General features: G+C 50.1%; 1 protein-coding gene across 1 annotated transcript in view; it reads left to right on the plus strand.

Annotated features, from left to right (window-relative positions):
- Nucleotides 1–15771, plus strand: part of serpinc1 (serpin peptidase inhibitor, clade C (antithrombin), member 1) — a 45427-nt gene extending 29656 nt beyond the window's left edge. The window contains exons 3-7 of the mRNA XM_078534979.1: nucleotides 9934–10149; nucleotides 11883–12020; nucleotides 13072–13465; nucleotides 14468–14532; nucleotides 15485–15771. Of these exons, the coding sequence (XP_078391105.1) occupies nucleotides 9934–10149; nucleotides 11883–12020; nucleotides 13072–13465; nucleotides 14468–14532; nucleotides 15485–15661 (990 nt within the window). The 3' untranslated portion in view covers nucleotides 15662–15771. The remainder of the gene's footprint in view (nucleotides 1–9933; nucleotides 10150–11882; nucleotides 12021–13071; nucleotides 13466–14467; nucleotides 14533–15484) is intronic.
- The last annotated feature ends 2446 nt before the right edge of the window (nucleotides 15772–18217 follow it).

Raw genomic sequence — 18217 nt, forward strand, 5'->3', positions numbered from 1 at the left:
TGCAATATCAGAGGGTCAGTACTGAGGCAGTGCTGCACTGCCGGAGGGTCAGTAGTGATGGCGTGCTGCACTGTCAGAGCGTCAGTACAGAGGGAGAGCTGCACTGTCAGAGGGTCAGTACTGAGAGGGAGCTGCACTGTCAGAGGGTCAGTAACGAGGGAGTGCTGCAATGTCAGAGGGTCAGTACTGAGGGAGTGCTGCACTGCCGGAGGGTCAGCACTGAGGGTGATCTGCATTGTCAGAGGGTCAGTACTGAGGTATTGCTGCACTGTCAGAGAGTCAGTACTGATGGAGTGCTGCACTGTCAGACGATCAGTACTGAGGGAATGTTGCACTGTCAGAGGGTCAGTGCTGAGGGAGTGCTGCACTGTCAGAGGGTCAGTACTGAGGGACTGTTGCACTGTCAGAGGGTCAGTACTGAGGTAGAGCTGCACTGTCAGAGGGTCAGTACTGAAAGAGTGCCTCATTTGTCGAAGGTCAGTACTGAGGGAGTGCTGCACTGTCAGGGGGTCAGTACTGTGGGAGAGCTGCACTGCCGAAGGGTCAGTACTGAAAGAGTGCCACATTTGTCAAAGGTCAGTACTGAGGGAGTGCTGCACTGTCAGAGGATCAGTACTGAGGGAGTGTTGCACTGTCAGAGGGTCATTGCTGAGGGAGTGCTGCACTGTCAGAGGGTCAGTGCTGAGGGAGTGCTGCACTGTCAGAGGGTCAGTACTGAGGGACTGTTGCAGTGTCAGAGGGTCAGTACTGAGGGAGAGCTGCACTGTCAGAGGGTCAGTACTGAAAGATTGCCACATTTGTCGAAGGTCAGTACTGAGGGAGTGCTGCACTGTCAGAGGATCAGTACTGAGGGAGTGTTGCACTGTCAGAGGGTCAGTGCTGATGGAGTGCTGCACTGTCAGAGGGTCAGTACTGAGGGACTGTTGCACTGTCAGAGGGTCATTACCGAGGGAGAGCTGCATTGTCAGAGGGTCAGTACTGAGGGAGCGCTGCACTGTCAGAGGGTCAGTACTGAGGGAGTGCTGCACTGTCAGAGGGTCAGTACTGAGGGAGTGCTGCACTGTCAGAGGGTCAGTACTGATGGAGTGCTGCACTGTCAGAGGGTCAGTACTGAGGGACTGTTGCACTGTCAGAGGGTCAGTACTGAGGGACTGTTGTACTGTTGCACTGTCAGAGAGTGTTGGATTCAGTGCCCTGGTTTGTTGGGTCTAAAGGATCTGGGTTGCCCATTTGTTTCGGGGGTGACCGAGTTGGTACCATAGACAGAGACGATCAGGATACCGTTCTTAGAAGGAACACATTCTGTTTATTTACAAACAGAGCTCAGCAGCTACACTTGTGTGCTTACAACTCAGAACTCTGTCTTTACTCTTCAGACTCTATCTCAAGACTACAGACTACAGAGATAGCCCGCGCTACTCTTCTATTGGGCACCGAGATCATGTGATCTTTTATTACAACATTTGTCTTAAAGGTACATTATGCATCAGATTACTACATCCCTCCCCTTTCAGAAACACATTTTACAACTTCTCTCAAAATATCAAATTATTCACACAGAGAAATAATTTATAAAGTCAGTCTTTCTGGGGGTTTCCTTATGCGTGTACAATGTCTCAGCTCTACAACTTCTGATGTTTGATCCAGATCCTCCCTCCCTGTAGTTGTCTGAGCATCTGGTTCTTCAGCAGGTGCCTGCAAATCTGTTTCTTCGACTCTTTCAGGTACAATCGGCCCTTCAGACACATCTCTGCTCAGTTGAGTTCTTTCATCAGGGGACGTTGATTCAGCCACGAACGCTCGTGGAATCGTTTCTGGGTAGTCTGTTTCTCCTCTTATAGGATCCACATATCTCCGTGTGACTTACATGGTAGGAAAGACGTCCTGTCACTGCGCTTATTTCACCAAACCACCATGTTGGTCCTTCTCTAAAATTCTTCACAAATACTTTCTCTCCTACATTAAACGTCCTGTCACAGCTGTGACAGTCATGTCCAACTTAGCTACTTTATTGACTGTTAATTTATGGTCCCCACATATTCTAATGCTTCAGTCAGGGTTGAGATCAGGTACACTTGGGGCTGCCCAATCTGAAAACTGCACAGGTTGTATCACTTCCAGCTTTTCTAATCTGTCCAGTTCAACATCTACCTTATCCCACATTCCATAAGATACTGGTCTTGCCTTCATGAATCTTGATGTTGCCGCTGGATCTACATGAATTTTTGCTTATAGCCCCTCAATCTTTCCAAGTTTGTCCTTGAAAACTGAGGCATATTTTTGTAGTGACTCTGACAGCCCATTAGTTGGAGGATTTCTGCCCATTCCAATTTAATTTCTTTCAGCCAGTTTTGTCCAAGGGGACTAGGATAATTTCACTGTTCTCCATTGTTCTTCACTGACCTCCATAGTGTATTGTGGTTTTACATGTGCCCTTGACTTGTATGTCTTCTCCAGTGTAAGTTTTTAATTTGGCATCAGTTTCTTCCAAATTTAGTTTATGTTCCCCATGATGCAGGCGTTTAAAAGTATGCTGACCTATCACCATAGTGACCACCCCTGTAGCCACCTGCATTCCGATCGGCCTCTCATTCACTCTCATGGCTACATAGGTTCTGTTCTTCCTACTTTTAAATTATATAACAAATAAATATCTGAATCTATTTCTTCAGGCTTTTCAACGCTGTTAATCTCATTGGGTTTTTGCTTTTGTCTGAAAGTTTGTCTGATTCTATCTTTATGTTGTTTCATGAGGTGTCCATTTTGATGACAGAAAAAGCATTCAATCTTTTTAAACTGTGATTCATTACAAGGTTATCTGCTTCCACGCTGTTGCCATTATGCCATGTTTTTGCTGCTAAGTTATCCCTTAATTTGTTTGCTAGTGGTGGCTGCTTCCCACTTCTGAGTAAAGCTTTGCACTTTCGTGGTCTTTTTGGCTGAGGCTCCCGCCCAATGTGGAGGACAGCGCCATTTTGCGCTCTCTGTATGGCTTTCGAGTCTCGCACTGCACCTTCCATTGCCAGAGCAATTCCAATGCCTTCTGAAAATCTAAATTTGATTCAGCCAGTAATCTCTTCCGAATTGCATCTTCATTTATACCGCACACCAAACGATCTCAAAGCATATCATTAATAGATGTACCAAACTCGCAATATTCGGTTAATTGTTTCAGACTTGCCACATAACAAGCAACTGTCTCTCCCGCGGCTCTATTCCTTCAGTTAAATTTGAGCCTTGCATTGTCGTGGCTTGGGCTGGTAATGATTCTTCCACTAAGTCATCAAAACTTTTCGAATCTGGGGCACTGGGCACCAACAAATTTTGAATCAATCCATATGTCTTACTCCCACACATGGATAAGAGGATAGCGCACTTCTTCTCATTGTCATTGTCAGTCGCTTGGAAGAAGAACACGAGGCTTTCAACATAATGAGACCAGTGGTCCAAGGTTGGATCGAAAGGCTCCACTCTTCCAAATTGCAGCAGGCTCTGAGAGGATTGCTCCGACAATCAGGAAGGAAACTTTTCTTTACTTACAACAACCGTGCGAGGTACAGGCCTATTTCAGTTCTTCTGATTTCCTATGTTCTTTCTTGCTTTTTACCTCATCCTTTTGTCTTTTCTTGCTTTTTACTCTCGTTGCCTGTTTGTTGGATTCAGTGCCCTGCTTTGTTGGGGCTAAAGGATCTGGGTTGCACGTTTGTTTTGGGGGTGACTGAGTTGGCATCAAGACAGAGAAGATCAGGAGACCATTCTTAGAAGAAACACATTCTGTTTATTTACAAACAGATCTCAGCAGCTACACTTGTGTGCTTACAACTCAGAACTCTGTCATTACGCTTCAGACTCTAACTCATAACCATTGACTACAGAGGTAGCCCGCACTACTCTGCTATTGGGCACCGAGATCATGTGATCTTTTATTACAACATTTGTCTTAAAGGTACATTACACATCAGATTACTACAGGGAGGATTCTCAGGACTGGAGAAGGTTACAGAGATAGGGAGGGTTCTCGGGACTGGAGGAGGTCACAGAGATAGGGAGGGTTCTCGGGACTGGAGGAGGTTACCAGATAGAGGGAGACGTGTAGGGGCTGGAAGAGTTTACAGAGATACAGAGGCTGGATAAAGTTACAGAGGTAGGGAGGATTGTAGGATCTGGAGGAGGTAACAGAGATAGGGAGGGGGTAAGGCTGCAGGAGGTTACAGAGATAGTGAGGGTTGTAGAGGCTGGAGGAGATTTCACAGATAGGATGTGGTGTAGGGCTGGAGGAGGTTATAGAGATAGAAAGGGTTGTAGGGGCTGGAGGAGGTTACAGAGATAGGGAAGGTTGTAGGGGATGGAGGAGGTTACACAAATTGGCAGGGTTTGGGGGCTGACAAAGGTTACAGAGATAGAGAATATTGCAGGGGCTGCGGCAGTTTACAGAAATAGGGAGGATTGCAAGGGCTGGAGTGGGTACAGAGATAGGGAGGGTTGTAGGGACTGGAGGGGTTACAGAGATAGGGAGGATTGTAGGGGCTGGAGGAGGTCACAGAGATAGGGAGGGTTGTAGGGACTGGAGGGATTACAGAGACAGGGAGGATTGTAGGGGCTGGGGGAGGTCACAGAAATAGAGAGGGTGATGGAATGGAGGAGGTTACAGAGATATGGAGGGGTGTAGGCCTGGAGGAGTTTACAGGGATAAGGGGGGTTCAGGATGCTTGAGCTGGTTAAAGAGATAGGGAGGATTGTAGGGACTGGAAGAGGTCACAGATATAGGGAGGGCTGTAGAGGCTGGAGGGGGTTACAGAGATAGGGAGGGTGTAGAGGTTGGAGGAGGTTACAAAGATAGGGTGGGTGTAGAGGCTGGAGGAGGTTACAGAGATAGGGAATGTTGTAGGGGCTGGAAGAGGTTACAGAGATAGGGAGGGTATAGAGGCTGGAGGAGGTCGCATAGATAGGGAGGGTGTAGAGGCTGTATGAGGTTACAGAGATAGGGAGGGTGTAGAGGCTGGAGGAGGAAACAGATAGTGAGGGTTGTAGAGGCTGGAGGAGGTTACAGAGATAGGGAGGGATGTAGGGGCTGGAGGAGGTTACAGAGATAGGGAGGGTATAGAGCGTGGATTAGGTTACAGAGATAGTGAGGGTGTAGAGGCTGGAGGAGATAACAGAGATAGTGAGGGTTGTACAGGCTGGAAGAGGAAACAGAGATAGTGAGGATGTAGAGGCAGCAGGAGATTGCAGACATAGTGAGAGTTGTGGAGGTTGGAGGAGGTTACAGAGATAGGGAGGTTGTAGAGGCTGGAGGAGGTTACAGAGATAGGGAGGGTGTAGAGGCTGGAGGAGTTTACAGAGATAGTGAGGTTGTAGACGCTGGAGGGGGTTACAGAGATGGGGAGGGTGTAGAGGCGGGAGGAGGAAACAGAGATAGTGAGGGTTGTAGAGGCTGGAGGAGCTGACAGTGATAGGGAGGGTTGTAGGGGCTGGAGGAGGTTACAGAGATAGGGAGGGTGTAGAGGCTGGAGGAGGTTACAGATATAGTGAGGGTTCTACAGGCTGGAGGAGGAAACAGAGATAGGTAGGGTGTAGAGGCTGAAGGAAGAAGCAGAAATAGTGAGGGTGTTGAGGCTGGAGGAGGAAACAGAGATAGGGAGGGTGTAGAGGCTGGAGGAGGAAACAGAGAAAGGGAGGGTGTAGAGGCTGGAGGAGGAAACAGTGATAGGGAGGGTGCAGAGGCTGGAGGAGGAAACAGAGAAAGGGAGGCTGTAGAGGCTGGAGGAGGAAACATAGATAGTGAGGGTGTAGAGGCTGGAGGAGGTTACAGAGATAGGGTGTAGAGGCTGGGGGTGGTTACAGAGAGATAGGAGGGTGTAGAGGCTGGAGGAGGTTACAGAGATAGGGAGGGTGTAGAGGCGGGAGGAGGTTACAGAGATAGGGAGGGTGTAGAGGCGGGAGGAGGTTACAGAGATAGGGAGGGTGTAGAGGCGGGAGGAGGTTACAGAGATAGGGAGGGTGTAGAGGCGGGAGGAGGTTACAGAGATAGGGAGGGTGTAGAGGCGGGAGGAGGTTACAGAGATAGGGAGGGTGTAGAGGCGGGAGGAGGTTACAGAGATAGGGAGGGTGTAGAGGCGGGAGGAGGTTACAGAGATAGGGAGGGTGTAGAGGCTAGAGGAGGCTATAGAGATGTTGCGGGTGTAGAGGCTGGAGGAGGTTACAGAGATAGTGAGAGTTGTAGAGGTTGGAGAAGGTTACAGAGATAGTGAGAGTTGTAGAGGTTGGAGAAGGTTACAGTGATGGTGGGGGGGGGGGTGTAGAGGCTGGAGGAGGTTACAGAGATAGTGAGAGTTGTAGAGGTTGGAGAAGGTTACAGTGACGGTGGGGGGGGATGTAGAGGCTGGAGGAGGTTACAGAGATAGTGAGGGAGTAGAGTCTGGAGGAGGAAACAGAGATAGGGAGGGTGTAAAGGCTGGAGAGGTTACAGAGATCATGAGGGTTGTAGAGGCTGGAGGAGGAAACTGAGATTGTGTGGGTATAGAGGCTGGAGGAGGTTACAGAAATCGTGAGGTTTTTAAAGGCTGGAGGATCAAACAGATAGGGAGGTATAGAGGCTGGAAGAGGCTACAGAGATAGGGAGGGTGTGGAGGCTGGAGGAGGTTACAGAGATAGGGAAGGTTTTAGAGGCTAGAGGAGGTCACAGAGATAGGGAGGGTGTAGGGGCTGGTGGAGGTTACAGTGATAGGGAGGGTGTAGCGGCTGCAGGAGGACACAGAGATATGGAGGGTGTAGAACCTGGTGGAGGTTACAGAGATAGGGAGGGTTGTAGAGGCTTGGGGAGGTTACAGCGATAGGGTGTAGAGGCTGAAGGAGGTTACAGAACTCGTGAGGTTTTTAAAGGCTGGAGGATCAAACAGATAGGGGGGTGTAGAGGCTGGAGGCGGAAACAGAGATAGTGCGGGTGTAGAGGCTGGAGGAGGCTACAGAGATAGGGAGGGTTTTGAGGCTGGAGGAAGTTACAGAGATAGGGAAGGTTTTAGAGGCTGGAGGAGGTTACAGTGATAGGGAGGGTGTAGAGGCTGCAGGAGGTTACAGAGATAGGGATGGTTGTAGAGGCTGGAGGAGGTCACAGAGATAGGGAGGGTGTAGGGGCTGGAGAATGTTACACAGATAGGGAGGTTGTAGAGGCTGGAGGAATTTACAGAGATAGACAGTGTGTATAGACTGGAGGAGGAAACAGAATTAGGGAGGGTCTAGAGGCTGGAGGAGGTTACAGAGACAAGGAGGATATAGAGGCTGGAGGAGGTTACAGAGATAGTGAGAGTTGTAGAGGCTGGAGAAGGTTACGGTGATAGGGAGGAGTGTAGAGGCTGGAGGAGGTTACAGAGATAGAGGGAGTAGAGTCTGGAGGAGGAAACACAGATATGGAGGGTGTACAGGCTGCAGGAGGAAACAGAGATAGGGAAGGTGTAGAGGATGGAGAGGTTACAGAGATCATGAGGGTGTAGAGGCTGGAGGAGGAAAGAGATAGTGAGGGTTGTAGAGGCTGGAGGACGAAACATTCATAGGGAGCGTGTAGTGGCTGGAGGAGGAAATTTGGATAGGGAGGGTGTAGAGGCTGGAGGAGGAAACAGAGATTGTGAGGGTGTAGAGGCTGGAGAAGGTTACAGAGATAGGGAGGGTGTAGAGGCTGGAGGAAGTTACAGAGATAGGGAGGGTGTAGAGGCTAGAGGGGGTTACAGAGATAAGGAGGATATAGAGGCTGGAGGAGGTTACAGAGATAGGGAGGGTGTAGAGGCGGGAGGAGGTTACAGAGATAGGGATGTTGTAGAGGCTGGAGGAGGCTACAGAGGTAGTGAGGGTGTAGAGGCTGGCGGAGGTTACAGAGATAGGGAGGGTGTAGAGGCTGGAGGAGGTCACAGAGATAGGGAGGGTGTAGAGCCTGGAGGAGGCTACAGAGATAGTGAGAGTTGTAGAGGTTGGAGAAGGTTACGGTGATAGAGAGGGATGTAGAGGCTGGAGTAGGTTACAGAGATAGTGAGGGAGTAGAGTCTGGAGGAGGAAACACAGATATGGAGGGTGTACAGGCTGCAGGAGGAAACAGAGATAGGGAGGGTGTAGAGGCTGGAGAGGTTACAGAGATCTTGAGGGTGTAGAGGCTGGAGGAAAGAGAGATAGTGAGGGTTGTAGAGACTGGAGGAGGAAACAGAGATAGGGAGGATGTAGAGGCTGGGGGAGGTTACAGAGATTGTGAGGGACTAGAGACTGGAAGAGGTCACAGAGATAGGGATGGTGTAGAGGCTGAAGGAGATTAAAGAGATAGGGAGGTTGTAGGGGCTGGAGGAGGTTACAGAGATAGGGATGGTGTAGAGGCTGGAGGAGATTAAAGAGATAGGGAGGGTGTAGAGGCTGGAGGAGGTTACAGAGATAGGGAAGGTGCAGAGGCTGGAGGAGGTTACAGAGATAGGGAAGGTCCAGAGGCTGGAGGAGGTTACAGAGTTGGGGAGGGTGTAGAGCCTGGAGGAGGTTACAGAGATAGGGAGGTTGTAGAGGCTGGAGGAGGTTACAGAGATAGGGAGGATGTAGAGGCTGAAGGAGGTTACAGAAATACTGAGGGTTTTAGAGGCTGGAGGAGGAAACAGGTAGCGAAGGTGTAGAGGCTGGAGGAGGATACAGAGATTGGGAGGGTGAAGAGGCTGGAGGAGGTTCCAGAGATAGGAAGGGTGAAGGCGCTGGAGGAGGTTGCAGAGATAGGGAGGGTGTAGAGGCGGGAGGAGGTTACAGAGATAGGGAGGGTGTAGAGGCTGGAGGAGGTTACAGAAATAGTGAGGATTTTAGAGGCTGGAGGAGGAAACAGAGATAGTGAGTGTGTAGAGGCTGGAGGAGGAAACAGAGATAGGGAGGGTGTAGTGGCTGGACGAGGAAACAGAGATAGGGAGGGTGTAGAGGCTGCAGGAGGTTAGAGAGATAGGGATGGTGTGGAGGCTGGAGGAGGACAGAGAGATATGGCGGCTGTAGAGGCCGGAAGCAGAAAAGAGATAGTGCGGGTGAAGAGGCTGGAGGAGGTTACGGTGATAGGGAGGGTATAGTGGCTGCAGGAGGTTACAGAGATAGGGAGGGTGTGGGGGCTGGAGGAGGTTACGGTGATATGGAGGGTGTAGAGGCTGCAGGAGGTTACAGAGATAGGGAGGGTGTAAAGGCTGGAGGAGGTTACAGAGATAGGGAGGATGTAGAGGCTGGAGGAGGTTACAGAGATAGGGAGGGTGTAAAGGCTGGAGGAGGTTACAGAGATAGGGAGGGTGTAGAGGCTGGAGGAGGTTACAGAGATAGGGAGGGTGTAGAGGCTGGAGGAGGTTACAGAGATAGGGAGGTTGTAGAGGCTGGAGGAGGTTACAGAGATAGGGAGGATGTAGAGGCTGGAGGAGGTTACAGAGATAGTGAGGGTGTAGAGGCTGGAGGAGGTTACAGAGATAGTGAGGGTGTAGAGGCTGGAGGAGGTTACAGAGATAGGGAGGATGTAGAGGCTGCAGGAGGTTAGAGAGATAGGGATGGTGTGGAGGCTGGAGGAGGACAGAGAGATATGGAGGCTGTAGAGGCCGGAAGCGGAAAAGAGATAGTGAGGGTGTAGAGGCAGTTTTAATTGTTTTTCCATCCTCTCCCCACCCTCCCCCTCTGTCCCCCTACCCCCTCTCCCCTACCCCCTATTCCCTCCCCTCTCCTACCCCCTGCCCCTCCCCCCTCCCCTCTCCCTCTCTCCCCCCTGCCCCCCTCCCCGCTTCCCTCCTCCCCTCCCCCCCTCCCCCCTGCCCCCCTCCCCGCTTCCCTCCTCCTCTCCCCCCTACCCCTCCCCCCTCTGCCCCCCTCCCCTTCTGCCCCCATACCCCCTCCCCCTCTCCCCCTCTGCCCCCCCTTCCCCCTCCCACACCCTCCCCCCTCCCCGACTCTCTGCAGGTCTTTAAATTTGACAGCATCACAGAGAAGACCTCAGACCAGGTTCACTACTTTTTCGCCAAACTCAATTGCCGCCTGTACCGGAAGGCCAACAAGTCCTCGGAGCTGGTGTCGGCAAACCGTCTCTTTGGTGACAAGTCGCTGAGGTACAACGAAACGTTCCAGAATATCAGTGAGGCGGTGTACAGAGCCAAACTCATCCCTGTCAACTTCAAGGTGAGGGGTGGGGGGACGGTGGTGGGGGGTGGGGGGAGGGGGGAATGGAAAAGAACTGAGAGCAACGAGTGTGAGGAGAGGAGAGAGAGTGGGAGGGGAAACGGAGGGGAGTACAGGGAGGGGAGGGTGAGAGGAGGGAGGGTTGTGAATTGGAGTAGAGTGGAGGGAGGCTAAGGGGAGGGCGAGGGATTCGAATGGAGGGCAATAGGGGAAAGGGAGGGTGAGGTTAGGGGAGGAGGTGGGAGGGGAGGAGTTGGGTAGTGAGTGAGAAAGGGGAGCGGAAGGTCCTTCGTCAGCTGCTGTTGAATCAGAATTCCAGAGGCCACTCAGGTCCGGAAAACCCAGTTCCCTCTCCAGCCCCTCATTAGAAAGACCAGGCCTTATGGGGAAAAGCCTTTTACCCTGATCACCCGTCCCCACCATAACAACTGGACAGGAGCCGTGGAAACCCCAGGGAATTGCCATTCTCTCCACTAATCTTTCCTCAAGCAATTATGAGAATGCCAGAGGAAATGCAGCACCAACTCGAGCCTCTTATCTTCCGAGACAGTTTGAAGCCAGGGTCTTCAGAGGCTTATGGTAGCCTGCTCACCACCGAGTCACGGCTTCAAGATTCCCCTGTTTAAAACATAGTCCTGACTAACTGTAGTGCAGTACTGAGGGAGTGCCGCATTGTCGGAGCACTCTCTGGGGACCTGGGTTCGAATCCTGCCATGGCAGATGGTAGAATTTGAATTCAATAAAAATCTGGAATTAAAACTCTAATTTAACCATGAAATCATTGTTGATTGTTGTAAAAACCCAACTGGTTCACTAATTCCCTTTAGGGAAGGAAATCTGCTCTCCTTACCTGGTCTGGCCTACATGTGACCCACAACAACGTGGTTGACTCTTAAATGCCCTCTGAACAAGGCCCAGTCAGCGACACCCACATCCCATAAACGAATTTTAAAAAAAACTATTGGAGGGTCAGTACCCAGAGTCCTGCACTGTTAGAGGGTCAGTACTGAGGGAGCGCAGCACTGTCGGAGGGTCAATACTGAGGGAATGCGACAACGCTAGAGTCCCTCAGTACTGACCCTCCGACAGTGCAGCACTCCCTCAGTACTTCACTGCAGTGTCAATCAGGATTACGTGAGGGAGATTACAGTCAAGGAGTGCTGCACTGTCAGTACTGAGGGAGTGCTGCACTGACAGAGGGTTGGTACTGAGGTAGCACTGCACGGTTGGAGGGGGAGTGCGTCACTGTCAGAGGGTCAGTACTGATGGAGTGCTGCACTGTCGGACGGTTAGCATTGATGGAGCGCTGCACTGTTGGAGGGTCAGTACTGAGGGAGGGTCGGTTCTGAGGGAGCGTTGCACTGACAGAGGTCAATACTGAGGGAGTGCTGCATTGTCAGAGGGTCAGTACTGAGGGAGCTGTGCACTGTCAGAGGAGATGTTTCTGGTTTCTTGAGAGGACATAAAAGATCCCATGGCACCAATGGAAGAGCAGTAGGGGAATTCTCCCATTGTCTTGGCCAACATTGATCCCTCAACCAACGACACTGAAAGGTTCTGATGATCTAGTTTTGCTGTTTGTGGGATCTCACTGTGCATACACTGGATGTCATGTTTCAGGCAATCTGGCAGTAACTTTACTCCCATAAGAAAGTCACTTCACTTACTGTGACTCTTTGGAATGTTCTGGCGTTGTGAATGGCATGATGAAAATGCAAGTTTTCCTTTAACAGGAAAAGTTTAAGACAGCCAGAAAGATCATCAACTCTTGGGTGGCCAACAAGACTGAGGGGCTCATCAGGGATGTCATCCCTCCAGATGCGATAACATCCTTAACCACCCTGGTCCTTGTTAACGCAATCTACTTTAAGGTAAATCCCCCAATGGCCCTGTTTGTTTGCTGCCAGGTATTTAAGAGTTCACAATGTTCCCCAGATGGTGGTGGAGACCCATTGTGCCAGCTCCCCATGCCCATTATGTTACCCCTGGGAATATCATGGGCCTTCCCCATGAATGTAGCTTTGACTCAGACTCAGCCTGAATGTGTATCCCAGCACAGTGATGGGGCAACATCCCCCCTCCCCCCGGGGACGTGTGCTGGTGAGAGGTTGACCCAGGTGCTTACCATGTCCACCCCCATCCCCAGAGACCCTTGCCTCAACGGGGGACGGACGATGTGGAGCTGGTGGCTCCTAAGGACAGGTCTGTGAGTCTGTAGACGAGACACTAGGGCCTCAAACCTGGTGGTCTTAAGCACAACATTGGGCCTAATAGACCAGGAGCCGTGCTCAAATTTACCCTCAGCCAAGATGCATGGGAGGCTGTGCGTGTGATTCCATTTGCATGGTGAATCAACTCTCCCCTTTCCTCCACACCCCGGAATGTCCCAAGTCTGTTTCCTGGTCTTTAGCTGGTCTCAATCAGGCTGGCAGAATTAGGGGCACTGTGGTTGGCATTACGCATCCCTGATTTAGGAAGAGATATTGAGGGTGAAGGAAAGATTTGGCTGAAGTTTTCCACTGGCTGACTCATTTCCCTGTGATCTCCTTCAGCCCAACAACCTGCAAGATATCTGCGTTCCTCTAATTCTGGCCTCTTTCCCTCCCCGGTTTTCCACACTCTACCACTGGCGGCCGTGTCTTCAGCTGCTTAGGAGCTACGCTCTGGAGTTTCATCCCTAAACCTCTTTATATCCCTCCCTCCTCCTTTAAGGCACTCCTGAAGACCTACCTCTTTGACTAAGTTTTCAGTTGCCTTGCCTAATGTCACCCTTTGTGGCTCAGTCTCAGGTTTTGTCTGTTTACAGTCCTGTGAAGCACCTCGGGATGTTTTTCTGTACCAAAGGCACAATATAAATACAATGCATTTGTGATTATAAACTTGCCAGAAGGAATTATTAAACATTTAAACCTGTTTGTGCAGGGACTGTGGAAATCCATGTTTGAGAAGGAGCTGACATCTCAAAGGGAATTTGAGAGGCCAGTTAACAACCGCTGCCAAGTCCCAATGATGCAGCAGCAGGGCTCCTTCCGCTTTGCCAAATTCTCCAAGGACGCAGCGAAGGTGATCGAGCTGCCGTACAAGGGGGACGACGTGTCCATGGTGCTGATTCTCCCGACAGCCGAGGGGAGCCTGAGGGAGCTCGAGAAACAGCTGACGCATGAGAAGGTGTTGGGGTGGCTCAGCCAACTGAGAATGACAGACGTCGACCTCTCATTGCCGCGGTTCCGGGTCGAGGATTCTTTCAGTTTGACCGACAAGCTGAAGGCGATGGGACTGGTCGACCTCTTCAGTCCCGAGAAAGCCAATTTGCCAGGTTTGATAGGACTGTCCTCTGAATTGTATCCCAGGTTGCCCTCTGTCTCCCACATTCCCTGTCTTTCTCCCTCCCTGTTTTGGACTGTCCTCCCCTCCACGTCCTCTCCCCCGCTCTCACCCAACCATTTAGCCCCTTTGTTTCCTCATTCCACACTGTCAACCTGGGATCATTGCCACCTCCACATGCTACACTCCACCAATGGCTTCCAAGGGCTTTGGGTTGGGACCCCGACATCAGGGTCAAATGGGGGTCACGACCCTGCAGTGTGTGGGAAATAGTCACCTGACAGTGGCTTTCTCCAAAGTGGCAAATCAGAGGCAGATCCAATTAATGACAGTAAGAAGGCTCTTGGAAATAGAAGGAGCTAAGGTAAGAGGGACAGAATGCCACCATTTTGAGGCACCCTCTTGCCAAATCCTAAAAGTTTGAAATTTTAAAATGGCCACAATAGCCAGGCCACCATTGTGGAGGGGGAAAAACCCCTCCACAGGGCAGCTGGTCGCAACAGGCAGATTCGTAGGCCACCACCAGGCAGCTGACCTGTTCCAGTCGGCCTCTGCAATAGGCCTCAATAGGCCATTAAGTATCCTTTATTGGCTACCTATCGCTCGTGGACAGGTAGCCCTTTTACTGCTGATCCCACCTCCAGGAAAATGGGTCAGGGTTTGGGGCGGGGGTGGTCCCAGCAAACCAGCACACTGACATTGGCGTGAATTTCCGCACTTGCCCACCTCTGTAATGGTGGGCAGAAATTCAGGCCCAGTTCTCCACGGACCACAACTCCATGTTATCCAAGCTGTGTCATGAAATCGATCCCACAGCACATGCCGGCCTGTACACTGAGAGACATTAAGGCTTAGCGCTCAATCCGACCAACCCCAAGAAGGCTTTGGGAGGCATTAGGATGTCAACAGTCTCAAACTGCTGACTGCTTCATTCTCCCCTTAGCAGATAATGAGGTTCACCGTGGTGTAATACTGATTATCTTCACTTTTACAGGACTAGTTGAAGGATTCCACAATAACTTTTATGTCTCAGATGCATTCCATAAAGCCTTTCTGGAGGTAAGATATAAGCCAAATCATGTCATCTCTGAGTTGCAAAGGGACAGTTGTTATGTGCCTATTCTCTTTACCAGGGGAAGGAACAGAAATAACTTTAGGGGCAAAATATATTGAAACCCAGATATCTGATTGCACCATCTGCCAGGGTTACGCCAGTTCCTGTTCTTTTCACAATATTCCCCAGTCATTCTCCCAACTATAAATTATTACAGTTAAATAGAAAACATCCAGTGTACAAGGATCTCTACCCTTTATCTAACCCCGTGCTGTACCTGTCCTGGGAGTGTTTGATGGGGACAGTGTAGAGGGAGCTTTACTCTGTATCTAACCCCGTGTTGTACCTGCCCTGGGAGTGTTTGATGGGGACAGTGTAGAGGGAGCTTTACTCTGTATCTAACCCCGTGCTGTACCTGCCCTGGGAGTGTTTGATGGGACAGTGTAGAGGGAGCTTTACTCTGTATCTAACCCCGGGCTGTACCTGCCCTGGGAGTGTTTGATGGGGACAGTGTAGAGGGAGCTTTACTCTGTATCTAACCCGGGCTGTACCTGCCCTGGGAGTGTTTGATGGGGACAGTGTAGAGGGAGCTTTACTCTGTATCTAACCCCATGCTGTACCTGCCCTGGGAGTGTTTGATGGGGACAGTGTAGAGGGAGCTTTACTCTGTATCTAACCCCGTGCTGTACCTGTCCTGGGAGTGTTTGATGGGATAGTGTAGCGGGAGCTTTACTCTGTATCTAACCCCGTGCTGTACCTGAATGTTTGATTGGGTCAGTGTAGAGAGAGATTTACTCTGCCAGTATAGATACAGCATGGGATAAATACAGTGTAGAGGGAACTTTACTCTGTATCTAACCCCGTGCTGTACCTGCCCTGGGCGTGTTTGATGGGTGAGTGTAGTGGCTTGATTGCTCTGTACAGGGTCACTTTGACACGTGTTGCTCTGTTTACCAGGTGAATGAGGAAGGTAGTGAAGCAGCAGCAGCCTCGGCAGTGATGGTGATGGGCCGGTCACTGCGGCCCAGCCTCGAGATCTTCAATGCCAACCAGCCATTCCTCCTCCTGATTCGAGAAGTTGCCATCAATGCTATCATTTTCATGGGGAGAATATCTGACCCATGTGTTGAATAACAGTGAGGAGGGGAATGAATCAGATCATCACTACAGCAACAATAAAAACTCAATCAAGTGTTTCTGCAGCTGTTATCTTATTATGAGAAATAAAGAAAGACAGACCTGTATTTTTATTATGTCTTTTATGACTAGATGTCATTCTATAGCACTTTATAGCCAATGAAGTGATTTAAAGGTACACTCACTGTTGTAATGTAGGAAACATGGCAGCCAACATACACACAGCAAGATCCCGCAAACGGAAACGTGGTGACAACCAGATAATCTGTTTTAGTGATGTTGATCGAGACACACTCTCAAAAATAGTACCATGGGATCTTTTGCATCCTGAGGGGGCCAAACGTGGCCAGTTTAACATTTCATCCGAAAGACAGCACCTCTGACAGTGCAGCACTCCATCAGTGCTGCACTAGCTGTGTCAGCCTGGATTTAAGCTCCGCCCTCTTTTGTGAGGCTCGAACCCAAAACTCGGTGACTCAGAGGTGAGAGCGCTAGCCCCTGAACCACAGCTGACTCCTCAGCGTTGTCAGATACTCTGGTTAATAGGGGATGAGATGCTGTCAGTCTGGAGTCACAAATAAGCCAGATCAGCAAAGGACGGCTGATTCTCTTCTATGGCGGACATTAGTGAACCAGCTGGGTTTTTACAACAACAGCAGGATCAGCTTGTATTTATATAGCACCTTTAATGTAACAAACCATCCCAAGGAATTTCACTGGTGCATGGCACGGCCATGACACTGGGCCACATAAGAGAAACGAAAGCAGATGACTAAAAACTTGTTTTATTCCTTCTCAGGGCTTGGGTGTCACTAAGCGTTTATTACCCATCCCTAGTTGTCCTTGAGAAGGTGGTGGTGAGCTGCCAGCTTGAACCGCTGCAGTCCCTGTGGTGTAGGTACACCCACAATGCTGTTAGGGAGGGAGTTCCAGGATTTGAACCCAGCGACAGTGAAGGAACGGTGATATATTTCCAAGTCAGAATGGTGAATGGCTTGGAAGGGAACTTCCAGGTGGTTGTGTTCCCATCTATCTGCTACCCTTGTCCTTCTAGATGGTAGTGGTCGTGGGTTTGGAAGGTGCTGTCCAAGCAGCCTTGGTGAATTCCTGCAGTGCATCTTGCTGCTGCTGTGTGTCAGTGGTGGAGTGAGTGTTAAAGAGATAGGTTTTAAGGAGTGCCATAAAGGAGGAAAGAGGGGTAGAAAAGCAGAGAGGTTTATGGAGGGAATTCCAAAGCTTAGGGCCTCAGCAGCTAAAGGCACAGTTACCAGTAATGGAGAGATTAAAATCAGGGATGCTCAAGAGGCCAGAATTAGAGGAGCACAGGTATCTCAGAGGGTTGAGGGCTGGAGGAGATTCTAGAGGTAGGGAAGGGTGAGGCCATCGAGAGATTTGAAAACAAGGATAAGTTTAAAATCAAGGCATTGCTTGACCAGGAGGCAGTGTAGGTCAGCGAGCACAGGGCAAAAGGTGAATGTGTCTTAACTTGCACCAAGTTCCAGAGTTTTGGATGAGATCAAGTTTACAGAAGGTAGAAAGTTGGAGAGCAGCCAGGAGTGTATTGGAATAGTCGAGTCTAGAGGTAATGAAGGCATGGGTGAGGGCTTCAGCAGAAGAGGAGCTGATCCACAGCCAAGTTGGAGAATGATAAGGGGTGGAAATGTCTTTATGTTGGCGTCAATATGTCCTTTCAGGGTCAGATGTGACCCCAAAGTTGTGAACAGACGGGTTTAATCTCAAACTGTTACTGGGGAGAAGGATGGAGTTGGTAGTTGAGTGGGGACTGAAAACAATGGCTTCAGTCTTCCAAAAATTTAATTGTAGGAATTCCTGTTCATCCAGTACGGGATGTGGGATAAGCAGTCTGATAATTTAGCAACAGTGGAGGAGTTGAGAGAGGTGGTGGTGAGGTAGAGCTGGGGGTCTTCAGTGTACATGTGAAAACTAACGCTATGGTTTCGGATGATGTGTCCGAGGGGCAGCATGTAGATGAGAAATAGGAGGGGCCAAGGATCGATCCTTGGGGGACACCAGAGGGGACTGTGTGGGACTGGGAAGAGAAGCCATTGAATGTGATTCTCTGGTGATGATTAGATAGGTAAGAATGGAACCAGGAGAGAGCAGTCCCACCCAGTTGGACAAGAGTGGAGAGGTGTTAGAGGAGGATGGTGTAGTCAAATTGTGTCGAAGGCTGCAGACAGGATGAGAAGGACGAGGAGGGAAAGTTTATCTTTGTCACTGTCACAGGGGATGTCATCTGTGACTTTGATAAGAGCCGTTTTGATACTGTGGCATGGCAGAAACCTGATTGAGGGATTCAAACATGGAGTTCCGGAAAAGATGAGAATAGATTTGGGAGGTGACAACACACTCAAGGAGTTTGGAGAGGAAAGGGAGGTTGGAGATGGGATGGTAGTTTGCAGGACAGAGCGGTAAAGGTTTGGTTTTTTGAGGAGGGGAGGGTGATGATGACAGATCTAAAGGAGAGAGGCACAACACCTGAAGAGAGAGAGAACCACTTACAATAAAAAGAAATCAATATCAATAAATATA

This window comes from Cetorhinus maximus, unplaced genomic scaffold, assembly GCF_964194155.1.
Source record: "Cetorhinus maximus unplaced genomic scaffold, sCetMax3.hap1.1 HAP1_SCAFFOLD_182, whole genome shotgun sequence".
In the NCBI taxonomy this organism is placed as follows: Eukaryota; Metazoa; Chordata; class Chondrichthyes; order Lamniformes; family Cetorhinidae; genus Cetorhinus; species Cetorhinus maximus.